The 13711-nt window shown below is 52.1% G+C and overlaps 1 protein-coding gene across 1 annotated transcript in view; it reads right to left on the reverse strand.

The window, feature by feature from the left end:
* Positions 1-457: 457 nt before the first annotated feature.
* Positions 458-13711, reverse strand: part of LOC147889955 (CBS domain-containing protein CBSX1, chloroplastic-like) — a 32893-nt gene continuing 19639 nt past the window's right edge. The window contains exons 3-5 of the mRNA XM_087390767.1: positions 13580-13649; positions 13165-13236; positions 458-1286 (exon numbers count right to left, since the gene is read on the reverse strand). Coding sequence (XP_087246893.1) covers positions 1219-1286; positions 13165-13236; positions 13580-13649 — 210 coding nt within the window. The 3' untranslated portion in view covers positions 458-1218. The remainder of the gene's footprint in view (positions 1287-13164; positions 13237-13579; positions 13650-13711) is intronic.

Genomic DNA, 13711 nt, shown 5'->3' on the forward strand with positions numbered 1-13711 from the left:
TAGCTAAATTTCCAAATATAACTGTAATTACAAATAGTACACCTGACCTTGAACAGTCCAATGGACCTGCCAAAGACATGAATAAATTTTAACAATTTATGTTCTCGCTCTCATTCAATTGTTTTATTCTGCCGTCTTGTTTTATTCTATCTTTTGTGTCGTCTATTATTTTATGCAAGCATGATCCTTTAATTTTCCCACAAATGAGGTCCTTTAGGAGAATCTCTCCTTACAACATCCTACATAGAAAGACCCAATTGATTCTTCACAAGAAAGTGAGTCAGGCATACACACAACTTGCCATCACACTTAAAAAACTGCATCATGTTTATTTGGCAAACATATAATCTATATTCATATAAGGTGAAACTTGCTATCTTCTTGTGAAAACAATGACCCCATTTTAATTACAAGCCATATTTTCACTCTTCTGCATAACCATTATCTCAACCATAACTCTGAAGGAGCTGTACAGAGAGTTGAAAGGCATAGTGCTATTAAAACTTTCACTTCTCTTTCAGTGGCTCAGATCTTTAAAGAACTGAGAAAAGCCCAATCTTCAACACTTTGTTCCAACATCTGAAATCATAGGAATAGGAAAACAGCATTCCAGGAGTCTAGGAGTTTACTTATTACCTCGAGGGTCTTGGAGGCTCTCTCCTTGCAAAGGAAATGTTGGACAACCTTGATTAAAAGTTTATCAACCTGTTGACCTTTTACTGTGCACTGACTTTTGTAACTTCTTAGCCCCAGCCAAAAAAGAGAATATAAACTGTGGGAATATTTATGCAAACCATATGACTTTAAAGAGCTTTTTAATCAAGACAAGGAATCTCAAAAATTACTGCCAGTTATGAATTCTTATTGAGTATTTCCATGGCCAGCCTTCTATGTGTAGCTAAAAGTCCTGCTATATCATGGCAACAGTCTCAAGATCCCAGTTAGCTCTCTGGATTCCCCTAGAAATAAAGCTTTGCTCCTGCACTTCAGAAAAATCCTAAGACCTTATTTTTCCTGCAATGGCATCTCGATATACTTCTCCAAAGTCCATTGCATAGTCGCAAAGATGTCTTTGTCACATCGTCAGAATCCCGTTGACTATTCGCAAAATTGTCTTAAAATGGCAATGTAAGCACCGTTTTCCTGAGACTGAAACTAGCTGTCTACTGTCTTTTTTTACTGGTTTCAGAACCTTCTTGTCTGTATTTGAAAGGTACCTTAAATTGCTTGCTTATTTAAAGATATACCTTCCAATGCACTGAAAATATCAGTCCTGGTAACAATACCTGTGCATGCCACCTCACCTTAATCAGCTTTAATCCATTCAAATTTCAACCATTGCTAGTCTGTGAGAAACCTACAAATCCTTCAGAATGAATGAGACCGAAAAAAACATGATAGCCTTGCCATCGTCCAATAGTTTGCCAAAGCAACCACATTCATAACATGTCAACACAAAGCACCATATTCCAATTAAAATATTTGATTCTGTTCATTAGATGGAGATACAGAGCTTGAGTTCCATGTTCCTTTGAACACATCAGTGCTAGAGAATGCAGATGCTAGAGGAGGGAATCATTAACGCTGGGATGAGTGGGGTCTCGTGTGACAGATACTAAGGTTGAAGAGAAGAGAAGACGACATGTTCCTACATCTCAGATTTGCTGCTGCTGAAAGGACTTAGGAGCAACTTGCCAACAAGGCCACTTTGTTTTGTTAAAAATTTCGCAGCTCATCTGTGATATGTTTTTAAGTCTGCGCGAGTCTACAACCAATCCAGAAGGTTGCATTTGAAATTAAGCAAAGAATGCAAGTGAGAGTGTAGCAATGCCGAGTCTAGTCTTGATGTTTCACAAAGCTCTATGCAAAAATAGACTCCTGAAGCAAGTATCCCTTCCCCTAATCTAGATCTACCTTGTGTAATAAGACATGCAAAACTCCAATGAATAAGAAAATTAGAATCGTTTTTTGGGTTGACTAGCACTTAATATTTAACACAGCTGAGGAGCAAGAAGTGCTTGGACTTGGTATAGAAAATTCCTTCGGAGTATGGAAGTGCAAGGCTGACAATTGGCAAACATGATCTTCCTGGCTGCCCAGATTCTCTGTGATGATGTTACCATAGCTCTGCAGCCCCTCTGCGGATCTAAGCATACTTCCCTATGACAACTCTCCATATCATCTACAATTTTTCTCCTTTACTAGAACTATAGTTCCTCCTCCATGCTATGCTACAATTAATTTTTAGCCAAGCATTCACAAACACATCCTGCCCTCAAAAAGTTTATTAAAGTCTTTAAAAGACCAATGGGTCTATTATTTATAAGAAAGTTGATACAGCAAGCTGAAAGGGTGGAGCTACTGAGACAAGTATCGTCATCCATGCTAGATGCTAAAGAAATGTCATATAGTCATAAAAAGTACTACACAGTACCAACATCAAAACACATCTACATCATCATCACCATCATCATGTCAAATCAGATCCAATCTCAAGTCTAGTCCAGTGTATATGGAAGATACTCAGACCCTCTTGAGGGTGAGGTCATGACGGACCCAATGATTGGTGCGGCTGTGGTGGTACAATATAAAAAAATAGAGCGCTGGCAGCTATCTATATGTGTGTGTGGGTGTGTCCTCCTAGCTGTGGCTCTACATCTGACAAGGGCCATGGTAACTCCTGTGGATGCGTCCCCCTATCCATGTCTCTGTAATTTGAGTAGATGCTCTCGATGCCTAACTGCCTCACGGATGAAGGCGGCTAAGCATCTCTAATCTAGATAGGAGAGAAAGTGGGAGAGCAGTCCGAAGCTATCTCTGAAGAGAAAGTAGGATTGGCCTCGGATCTCATAGTACATTGGGCATCTAAAGATGAAATGGTCCTCTGACTCGATCCCTATAGATCACACAAGGCACAAATCCTCCTCTCTGTGGGTACTCCCTCAACTCATCCACCCTCAATCCGGAGTCAATGGGATGAAACCCAAAACTGCCCAATAGAGATCCTTAATCAGTGGGGAAGATTGTTGGAGATATCATAGCCAAAGAGTGTGTTGATGTGATGTGTTGGTGTGTAGTACTAGGAGATCTAGTACTAGTCCTTGTGTAAGTCGTGTGTGAGTGCCACGTGTCACTATGGGGCACGTGTGAGTGTGTAGCCTATAAGGCTTGTACTTCAATTGTCTCATTTGTTGATGATGAATGAATGAAAGCCTTCATGGAATCTACATTTGTCTACCATTTCTTCACACCCTAGCTCTTTCACTCTCTCACACACTCCATGTTTCTAACATGGTATCAGAGCAGGTTCACCCTGCCATACCCTGCCACGTCAATTCTGCCCTAACCCTAATTTTTCTCAGCCTCTTCCCTTCTACAGCCGCCTCAGCTCTACCTCATTCTGCCTTCGCATTTCAGCCTCCTCTACCTGTTTAGGCTTTCTGCATAGCCGCCACCTTCCCTTGCAGCCCTTTGAGCTCCTACCTGCCCGTCTAGATTCTCCATAGCCTGCCTTCATATAGCCGCCTCTGTTTGGATCTTTTGGAGCAATACCCAGGCCTTGACAGCCTTTTTTTGTGTTCCTTTCTACAGCCAACTGGCTCCTTGTCTGCTCATTGGTACACCTTCCGGCTCCGAACTAGGATCAGCAGCTCCTGCGAGCTTCCCCTCCCCCCCTCGCCGTTAGCCCCTACCTCCCCCCTCGCTCCCCCCCCTCGCCGCGACCACCTCCACCCCTCCCGTCCGCCCTCGACCCCCGTCTCCTCTCCTCCCCCCCCGCCGGCACCCCGCTACCCCTCGCCTCACCTCCGCTCCAGCCGCTCCTCGCTCCATCCCGCCCCCTCGCTCCATCCCGCCCCCTTACCTCCGCTCCAACCCGCCCCCTCGCTCCAACCCGCCCCTCGCCCCCTCGCTCCAACCCGCCCCCTCGCTCCAACCCGCCCCTCGCCCCCTCGCTCCAACCCGCCCCTCGCTCCAACCCGCCCCCCGCCCCTCGCCCCCTCGCTCCAACCCGCCCCCTCGCTCCATCCCGCCCCCTTACCTCCGCTCCATCCCGCCCCCTCGCTCCAACCCGCCCCTCGCCCCCGCTCCAACCCCCCCCTCGCCGCCGCTCCAACCGCCCCCTCCGATCCATCCCGCCTCGCCTCGCCTCGTCCCCCCCCCCCCCTTCTCTCCAGCCCGCCTCGCCCTCGCCCCGCCTCCGCTCCATTCCGCCCCTCGCTGCTCCCTCGCCATCCACCCCGCTCCAACCCGCCCCCTCGCTGCTCCTTCACCCCCTCGCTTCACCCGCCTCCGCCTCATTCCTCTCCCCCCGCCCCCCCGCTTCACCCCTCCACCCCCGCCATTCCAACTTCACCCCCCCCCCCGCCCTCTCGCCCCCTTCCGTACTCCCCGCATCCCGCAGCCTTCGCCCCGCCCTCCGCTTCGACCCCTCCGACCCTTCATTTCGCCTCGCCCGCCTCACCCCCAGGCTCCACCGCCGCTTCATCCCCTTCTTGGGTGGCAACCTGTTTTTCTTCATCGGAAGCTTGCAGTTAGTCTTGGCGGTATGGCGGCCCCCAGCCCGGATCCGGAGGCCCAGTCGGACCCTCCCTCTCCAGATGCCTACCGCGTTATCCTGACAGAGCAACAATCATCCCGTGTTCAGGCGTTAGCCAGTGACTTTGCTCGTACCTCTGTTTACGGTAGAGTCATTGGACACTCCCCCTCCAGGTCTACCATCAGGGACTGGCTCCAGTCCACTCTCTTGCTAGAGGATGGCCATATTGAGGAGGTGGCCCTTATGGGAAGGGGCATCTTCTGGCTCAAACTCTCCAGTGAGAAAGCTGCGAGCAATCTGATTGCCGGTTCCCCCACATCGGTGGATGGGAAGATCATCATGATAGTCCCGTGGTACCGTGGTTTCAGCGCAGCGGATTTCGATACTCGGTTCCGTATACCTCGCCACCCAGTGACACTAGTTTTTCCAGGGCTTGCTACTGAGCTGCGGCCGATTGTCAGGGACTTGGGCTCCCATTTTGGATGGGTTATGCACGACACCTTTGCCGACGCGGTGACCACGGCAGGAGCTCCCCGAGTCCGTGTGGCTGTGGCGGATCCTGCGACTCTCCCTGCAGTGATCGAGATCGTGACAGGTGCCGGCAGTATCACCCAGAGCATGATAGTCACCGGACAGCCAGGTCAGTGCCTGCGGTGCCATGGCTTTGGGCACTTGGCGGCTGCTTGTCCACGCTTTGCCAGCTCGTCTCGACCCTCCCCGCCCCCGCCCCCTCCGCCCCCACCTCCCCCCCCCGGACAGCCACGTCAGGAGGAGCCGAGGCAGTCGGCGCCTGGGCCAGAGGTAGTGGGCGGTTGGACCGAGGTTCGAAGGAAAAGAGGAAAGAATAAGAAGATTTCGGATAAAGGCAAGGAGGCAGAGGTCACCCTTCCTGCAGCAGCACTCCAGAGACCTGACAGGCAGATGCCCCAGGGACCTGGGAGAGCTTCTTCTTCGACGGCAGCCCGCCCTCCACAGCCTCAGATCCTCCTCTCTCCCACCCCCCCGCCTTCTCCCCAGTTTCCCCCCCCTTCGCCCGCCCCGCAGTTTCAGCCCCCGCCTCCTTTTCCTCAGTCCCCTCCCCCTCCCCCTCCCCCTCAGCCCCAGTTCCAGATGCATCCCCATCCCCCTCCCCCCCTGCTCCCCTCGCCCCTCCTACAGAGTTAGCTGCACCGTCGCCTTCCCAGCCGAGTGCAGCCTCCGCTCCACCTCCTCCACCTTCTCCGCCAGTCGCCTCCGTGGAGCCCGAGTCGCCTATCCCGCAGCCTCCTCCCCCTCCCCCCCCGCTTGTAGGACACCCGGAGTCTGTACCACCAGTGGAGCAGGTTTCCCTTCCCGCTAGCCCCTCAGTGGCAGACTCAGCTGGGTCTCAGCTCCAGGAGAGAGAGCTCCCTCGAGACTTTTACAGATCTGGCCCCTGGGACTACCTGGATGTGGCCGACCTTGGGACCTTCCCGGCTTGTCTCGACATTAGTATCTTCATGCTCCGCAAAGGGGCGGATGGGAAGATTGCTGCCTTGGCTCCCAGGGATGGCCCTAGCTTCGCCTTCACGTTCCTCAGCGATGGCACCGAGACCTGGACAGACGACTCGGTGTGGGAGGCTCTCAGAGAGCAGACACACGCCCAGATTTGCTCCTGGATAGGCCCGTCCGGTGGGCAGCTCCTCGAGACTCAGTGGTCCGAGGGCGATGTGCGCTTGCGGTGGCGTTGCGCTGCCAAACGTTTCCGATTGATCGTGATCCTTAGACCCCCCCTGGCATGGCCTCTTCCCCAGGATGTCAGAGCTTGGTCCCAACAGAAACTCCGAACCTTCTACGGGATGACCACTTCAGAGATCTCGAGCTGGCTCGAGAAAGCATTTGCTCATGGCACTAGAGGCCTCTCGCCATTGCTGAAGGTGTTGAAGAACGGGCAGGACGACCCCGTCTCCCCCTCCAAACCTTCTCACAAGCGGCAGCGCCTCCACTCCGATATGTCTGATTCTTCTTCGACTTCGACTGCGAGCAGACAGCTGTTCGCAGCCCCCCATCCCTCTCCATGAGCCTACACCTCGTATCCTGGAATGTGAACGGGTTTCACTCTTCGAGCACCCGTGGTCCCAGGAAGCTCATTTTGCGTCAGGAACTTCAGCCTGCAGTGATTGGTCGATTGGATGTACTGCTGCTCCAGGAGCACAAGCTTTCTGCGGCTCATGCCCGTAGCTGCGGGAAGGTTCTCCCTGGACGCTCCTACACTTATTGGGAGCCTTCGATCGGCGCACAGGGGAGGAGCGGGGGGGTCTGTACCTCCGTGTGCGAGCAGTTAGCTCAGTTAGTTTTCGGTCACGGCACGTTGATCCCAGGCCGAGCCCTTTGGGTAGGCCTGAATTTGGAGGGATCCAAGATAGGAATCCTCAACATTTATGCTCCCACAGACCTCCGATGCAGAGCCACCTTCTGGAGGACACTTACAGGGATTCTTCCAGACATGGATTCCTGGATTGTTGGAGGAGACTTCAACAACCTGGAGACCTTGGAGGACCAGCAGGGTAGAGATCCGGAGTTCACAGGTATGGCTCAGGCAGAGCAGTCAGCTTGGGACTCTTTCATCTTCGCGACAGGAGGGAGGGACAGTTGGAGAGACCCGTCCTTCCGGCGTTGGCACGGGAGCCTGGACTTCTCTTGGGGCTTCCGCAGGGAAGGAGGCAGACTCCTGGAGCGGCTTGATAGGTTTTATGTCAGTGATTGGGCCATCAGCAGAGGTGGCCAGGCGGGCATTGTTCCAGGGACGACACTCTCCGACCATGCGCCTGCGCTCCTTTCATTAGATTCGGCAGCCCAGACTCTCCCCCCCCGATCATGCAGGATTCCCGATTCCATCTTCTCGAGGGTGGACGTCCGTAGCAGCATTTGCAGTCTTTGGGACAGAGACTGGGGGGAGGGCGTGGATCTGGTAGACTCGGTCGCGCAGGCTCTGCAGGAGTCCAGCCAAATCTGCCAGCTCGCAGCCCTACAGGTTCGACAGGATTGGTGGGGCAGAGAGAGAGCTCTTCGGAGGGACCTCGCCTCCATTCAGCGACTTCAGTAGTCTTCCCCGGGCTCGGAGGAGCTTCGGATCCAGGCCCTTCGAGCCAGAGCCCTCTTGGAGGAGACCCTCCAGCGTCGCTCCGAGTTCTCCTATCACGCCTCTCTCTCCTTCTGGGCCCGGAAGGGTGACCGGATGTGCAGGGAGTTCTTCAGGACACACGGCCAGAGAGCTGCAGGTGATCAGCTACGGAGTCTCAGGACAACGGATGGTCACATTGTTACGGACCCGGGGGAGGTCCTGGGGTTGGCCACTGACTTCTACAGGACCCTCTTCCAGCAGGAGCCACTTGCCCCTCGTGCTAGTCGTGACCGTGAGGAGGTGTGGAGGCACATTCCATCCCTTGTCCAGCCTAGCATGCAGGCGACGTTGTTGGCGCCGTTCACCTCGGATGAGATGTTGGAGGCCTTGATGGCTATTGATGGGCAGAAATGCCCAGGTGAGGATGGGCTATCCCGAGCTTTCTTCACCTCCTTCTGGGACCAGATCCATCAGCCCCTCCTTGCAGCTCTGCAGGGGATTTTCAGCAGCGGTCAGATGCCAGAGAGCCTTTCCTCGGGACTGATTTGCCTCATCCCGAAGGGAGGAGATAGACAGGAGATCCGCCAGTGGCGTCCGATCACTCTCCTTACCACTGCCTACAAAATCCTCGCCAAGATGATTAGTGCCAGAGTTCGACCTCTACTTCCAGACCTCGTCCATGACACTCAGACAGGCTTTGTCCAGGATCGCAGTATCCTGGATAATGTCTTCACCTTTTCAGAGGCGGCGGAGTGGGCTCAGTACAGCGGATCACACCTTGCCATTTTACTTCTCGACTTCGAGAAGGCCTACGATCGCGTGGATTGGTCCTTTTTGGAGGGGACTCTGGAGCGGCTAGGTTTCCCGGCAGGCTGGATTCAGGGTATCTCAGCTTTGTACAGGACAGCGTCCAGCAGAGTCATCATTGGAGGCAGGATGGGTGAGCGATTCAGCTTGGAGAGATCAGTACGTCAGGGCTGTCCCCTGGCTCCTTATCTGTTTCTCTTCTTCGCCGAGGCCATGACTTACTACCTTCGGGCGAGGTCCACAGGGCTCAGGGGTGTTCGCCTTCCACTCCGGGAGGACACGGAGCTTCTGGACTCAGAGTACGCAGATGATACAGCCCTTTATGTCCAGGACGATGAGAGGATGCTAGAGAGGGTGCGGATGGCCCTGGAGGTTTTCTGCTCGGCCGCTGGTGCGAAAATCAACTGGTACAAATCAGTTGGTTTTCTCACAGACCCGGGGGCGTGTTCTCAGTGGGGGCGATTTCTGGGCTTCAGATGGATTCCACGTGGACAGACAGCTAGATACCTTGGCTTCCAGGTTGGCCTAGACATTACGCCAGCTCAGCAGTTTCTCCCGGTGCTAGATTCCATCCGACGGAAGCTGGCTTTCTGGAGCACTGCTAAGCTTTCCCTTGCAGGTCGTGCTTTAGTAGTTAACCAGGTCCTTCTAGCCACGGCTTGGTATGTGGCTTCCTGTTGGTGCTTCTCGAGATCCAGCGTGGCACAGCTCAGGAGGTTGGTTCGGAACTTTCTTTGGTCTGGAAAGGATGGGCATAGAGATACCAGAGCCAGGGTTGCTTGGCAGACAGTCATTCTTCCGCAGGCTGAGGGTGGTCTGGGGGTCATTGATCCAGAGCTTCAGAGTCAGGCCTTGTTAGGCAAGCTTATCATCCGCGGTTTGACCCCAGGGGGGCAGACGTGGAAGATGTTACTTCAGCAGGGAGTCGGCTCTTGTGTCCCGCGCCGAGGTGGAGAGTGGCTACCGTCCTTCAGGTGGATCTTCACTTCCGCCCCGCTCACTCAGCCCCGCTCCCCACTCGTTCGTAGCCTCCTCATGGTTTGGAGGCGGCTCCGTCTCAGTCTCATTCAGTCCCAGCCCAGCTGTCAGGAGGAGATCGATCGCCAGCCGCTCGTCTGGAATGGGCAGGTCAGAGACGCCGAGGGCCTTCAGTTGGGGGAGAGATCACATATCAGGTGGGACGACTGGATGAGGGGGCCAGCCCGGTCCCTTCGAGTTTGGAGGGATACGTACAGACATCTAGAGATGGCCGATCTTGCAGACGCAGCTGGAGGTGCACGCGGAGTCCAGGCGAGACGCACGGAGATCGACGGTGCGATCCCAGCCGCTTGGTTGGCTCCACCTGAGCCTCAGGTCCTCATGCCTGGAGACACCCACTGGCTGGGACAGTTCACCCCCCGTGGCATCCCACTGGTGGTCGCAGGACGTTTGGATGACTCCTCTATCGCCTTCTTCGCGGTTTCAGGGGATGGACGACTCAGGAGAGAGGATGCGCTCATCGACCCCCTACTCCCGTGGCAGAGGGTTAGGGTCGTAGGCCTTCTGGGGAAGGTCTGGCATACCGACCCTAGTATCGAGCAGGACCAGTTGCAGCTTTGGCGTCTTTGGCTCTGGGAGGGGCGGGCCTTGTCAGAACTTGAGTGGGACCCAGGAGAGTGGTGGTGGCCAGAGATTGTGACAGGACAGGGGCCGACTTCCTTCTTCGCTTACAGCACGACTCTGGGCAGGCGAGTTCTCGGGAGGATGCAGAGCCGCCCCCCCACCCAGCGTCCTAGCTGGTACGCACAGGGTATTTCCAGGTTCTTTTTGCAGGCATTCTGGAAGGCCTTGTGGGAGAGCTGGCGGCCGCGGAAGATCTCATACTCCTGTGGCTTCTTACCCACAAAGGTCTTCCAGTGGGGAGCTGGTTGAGGCAGATAGGCCAGGACGGTTGCTGTCAGATTTGCCATGCGGATGAGGAGTCACCAAAACACTGCCTGTGGAGCTGCACGCGCGCCCAGGAAGTGTGGAGGTGGACTTTCGGGCTTCTTGCTCGTGCAGCACCAGAGCTAGGAGTGATCACTTGGGGCGCGTTCTGTTGGTGCAGCACCACACCTGGTCTTCATCACTTGTTCGAGGCATGCCAGCAGGACCCCACTTTCCTTATCACACAGGGGACGTGGGGGCCGCTCGAGGGTATCCCACAGCACCTAGCAGAGGCTGATACAGGAGTTCGGGAGAGGCAGCCAGTCTGGGAGATTATCAGCAGCATTACAGGATGGCACATCTGGACCTCGCGATGCGCGCAGATCCTCGGTGGCACCTCCTTATCGACTGCCCAGATCATGGCGGAGATTTGGAGTGAGATTATTCATACCCTCAGAGGCCAGTGGGACCAGATTCAGGGAGACTCCCGGGCCGGTCAGGAGAAGCGGAGACGCTTCCTCCAGGCTTGGGACACACAGAGCCTCTTCTTCGAGCAGACTACGCAGGGCCTTCGGTGGCACTACTCACCACCCCGATGGCTGTTCATTCACACTCAGCATATCCCTTCGTGAGAGTATGATCTATTATGCTACCTTTTGGGCTGCGTCCGGTTTGTGAACGCAGCCCGTCAGCTATAAGCTGACCTCTTGTATCTTGTTCTCGAAGTAATATAATCAGCACTGTTTTTTCGGCAAAAATTGGTACACCTTCCAAGAGATGCCTGCACATGTGGATATTCCAGCCTTTTTGGAGCTGTTTCATCGCAGTTTTCAGGGTTTGCAGGCCGCTGCAGCAGAAGCCGACTACCTCAACGCATTGATTGCAGATTTGTCACTTTTGGAGGCATTTTCGGTCAGTTTTGGAGCTGTTGCTTGCATTTCCGAGTTGTTCTAGGGTTGCTGCTGCAGAACCGCCTTCAACAGATTTTGGGGCTGCTCCTAGCCTCTAACTCATCTAGAATAGCCGATTCTTGGATTGGTGACCTGCTGTTGCATTGGTACACCTATACTTCTACTACAGCATCTCCGTATAGCTTAGAGCCGGTTTACTGAAGCACTTCACCCATTTCGAGATATATTATTGCATTTGGCTCTCCTCTAGCTACCTTCTTGAGGATTTCAGACCTGCTCCAGCAATTTGAGAGCTCATCTTGTCCAAAGTGCTCTTCCATTGGCCCATTCTTGCACTTGAGGGTATCTACTTGCTGTTATTGGACTTGGGTTCACTCAGTTCTGCATTTTGGGGCATTTGGAGCACTACTAGACGCCTATATCTGCCCGAGACCAGTCCATTCCTTTGCTGGTCCTTCATTCAGCTTGCTGTCTGCCTTCATCAAGGTCTTTGCCATCATGACTTCATTGTCTTATAGTTCTTTGCTCGTGGAGAAGTTCAAGGGGGAAGGTTTTTCCACACGGCAAACCAAGATGCAGCTGCTCCTTATGCGTGAAGGTGTTTGGGACGTTGTTGAGGACGACAAAGTGGAATTACTTGATCAGCAACACCAAAGGATTTAAAAGCAGCAAAATGCAAAGGCCATTGCCGTCATTGGTCTTTGCTTGGCTCACTCTAATCCATCATGTGGAGTTCAAGTCAACAGCTAAGGAGATTTAGGATCGCCTTGAGGCATTGTTTGGTAATCAAATCACCAACTTTAAAGTCTTTTTGAAGCTCAAGTTTTATGATTTGAAAATGGAAGAGAGTGATGAGTTGAGTTATCATCTAGTGCCTTTTCAAGTTTTGAAAAACCCACCTCATGATCAAGATAAGATGGTTGTCGTTATGAAGAGTATGCATGGAATGTCCCGCTTTGAGCAAACTCTAGAAGTCCTTCACCTTGCCACTACCACGTTTGTTGGTATGGAGGCACTACTCATTGAGAAGGAACGTCGCAATAAGGAAGCCCCTCCTGCCTCTCCTAGTCATCAAGCATTTGCTTCCACAAGCAAATGGAAGACCAACAAGAACATTATTTACAGGTTTTGAAAGAGAAAAAAGACACATTGAAGCTCATTGCTTCAAGAAGAAGGAACAGGAACAAGAGAAGCACCATGCCAATCTCCTTGTTGAGAACAAGCTGAACCTGAAGAGCCCCCCCTAAGGAGATACAAGCAGCTACAGCCGAGGTTCATAGCCTCTCATTTGAGGAGCATTATGACAAGGATTCTTGGGCTTTCTAGGCCCTATATGCTATGTGTGTTCGTGTTAAGTCAATAACCGTTCTCAGCCTTGAGTTGTCCCTCTTAAGAGGTACTCTGCCCTGGGTTGTCCCCCAAAAATGAATTCTCTTATTTCTTGCATTCTCTTCCATAATCCTCCTCTTGGAACTGTGTCAAATGCTTTCTTGAAATCCACAAAACAACAAAATAGAGTGCGTCCTCTCAGTCTGCATTCATCCATGAGGACCCTTAAGGTAATAAGGTGATCAGCTGTCCTGTGCTCCTTGCGAAAGCCCACCTGTCCGGTGGCTCTTTTCTGTGCCTCTTCTGCCCATGAGCTGATTTTCATTTCAAGCACTGTACTGAAGAGCTTGGCCAATGTAGAGCTGATCGTTATAGTTCTGTAATTTGTGACTGAATTAGTCCATTTGTAGTTTCCAAAGAAAAAAAAAGTTTACTCATTGTTCTTATGTAGTTTTTATATTGCATCAAAGATTGCTAAGAAAGTTTTTAACACCAACCCACAACAACATAGCGAGGCATAAGTGAATGATACAAGAACATAATATAAAGTGCTAGAAGGATTATAAGAAGAAAATTTTAGAACGACAACTCACCAACCACTTGATTGGATCCATTCACAATTGGAATCCGGTGTATTTTGTTCTTGAGCATCAAAATTGCAGCATCTGCAGCACAAGGAGCTTTTAGAAGTGGTCTTATTAAATTGCAACGTCTTAAAATTCATTAATGTCAGCTGGAAAGAAATAATTTCATAACTCTATGATTTCCGATCCAAATTGCCCTCTCCACAACCAAGACATGTTAAATAGTAGAAAAGAAATAACATTAGGGGTTTCACATATCTATGTATATATTCTTTTTATGGGACTATCAAGGGCATGAAAGAGGGGCGAGCAGGAGGAATAATAAGGAGGGGAGAGAGATCCACTGGATCTAGCGTTGCACAGCAAAAGAAAAAAGGGTGGAGAGGGAGGTCAAATAGAGTCACAGGTCCATTGGGTAAATCACCTGACACAGTTTTGTCTGCAGCTAAGGTGATGGGTGGGCTGCTCATTACATCTCTAACTCTTGATTTCAACTGCATAATAGCATCACAAGCATGACGAACTTTAAAATCCCTTATCCACAAAAGCGCCAATA

The sequence above is a fragment of the Dipteris shenzhenensis genome, chromosome 19, assembly GCF_047967505.1.
Source record: "Dipteris shenzhenensis isolate YYH24624 ecotype China chromosome 19, Dip_SZ_1.0, whole genome shotgun sequence".
NCBI classification, from domain to species: domain Eukaryota; kingdom Viridiplantae; phylum Streptophyta; class Polypodiopsida; order Gleicheniales; family Dipteridaceae; genus Dipteris; species Dipteris shenzhenensis.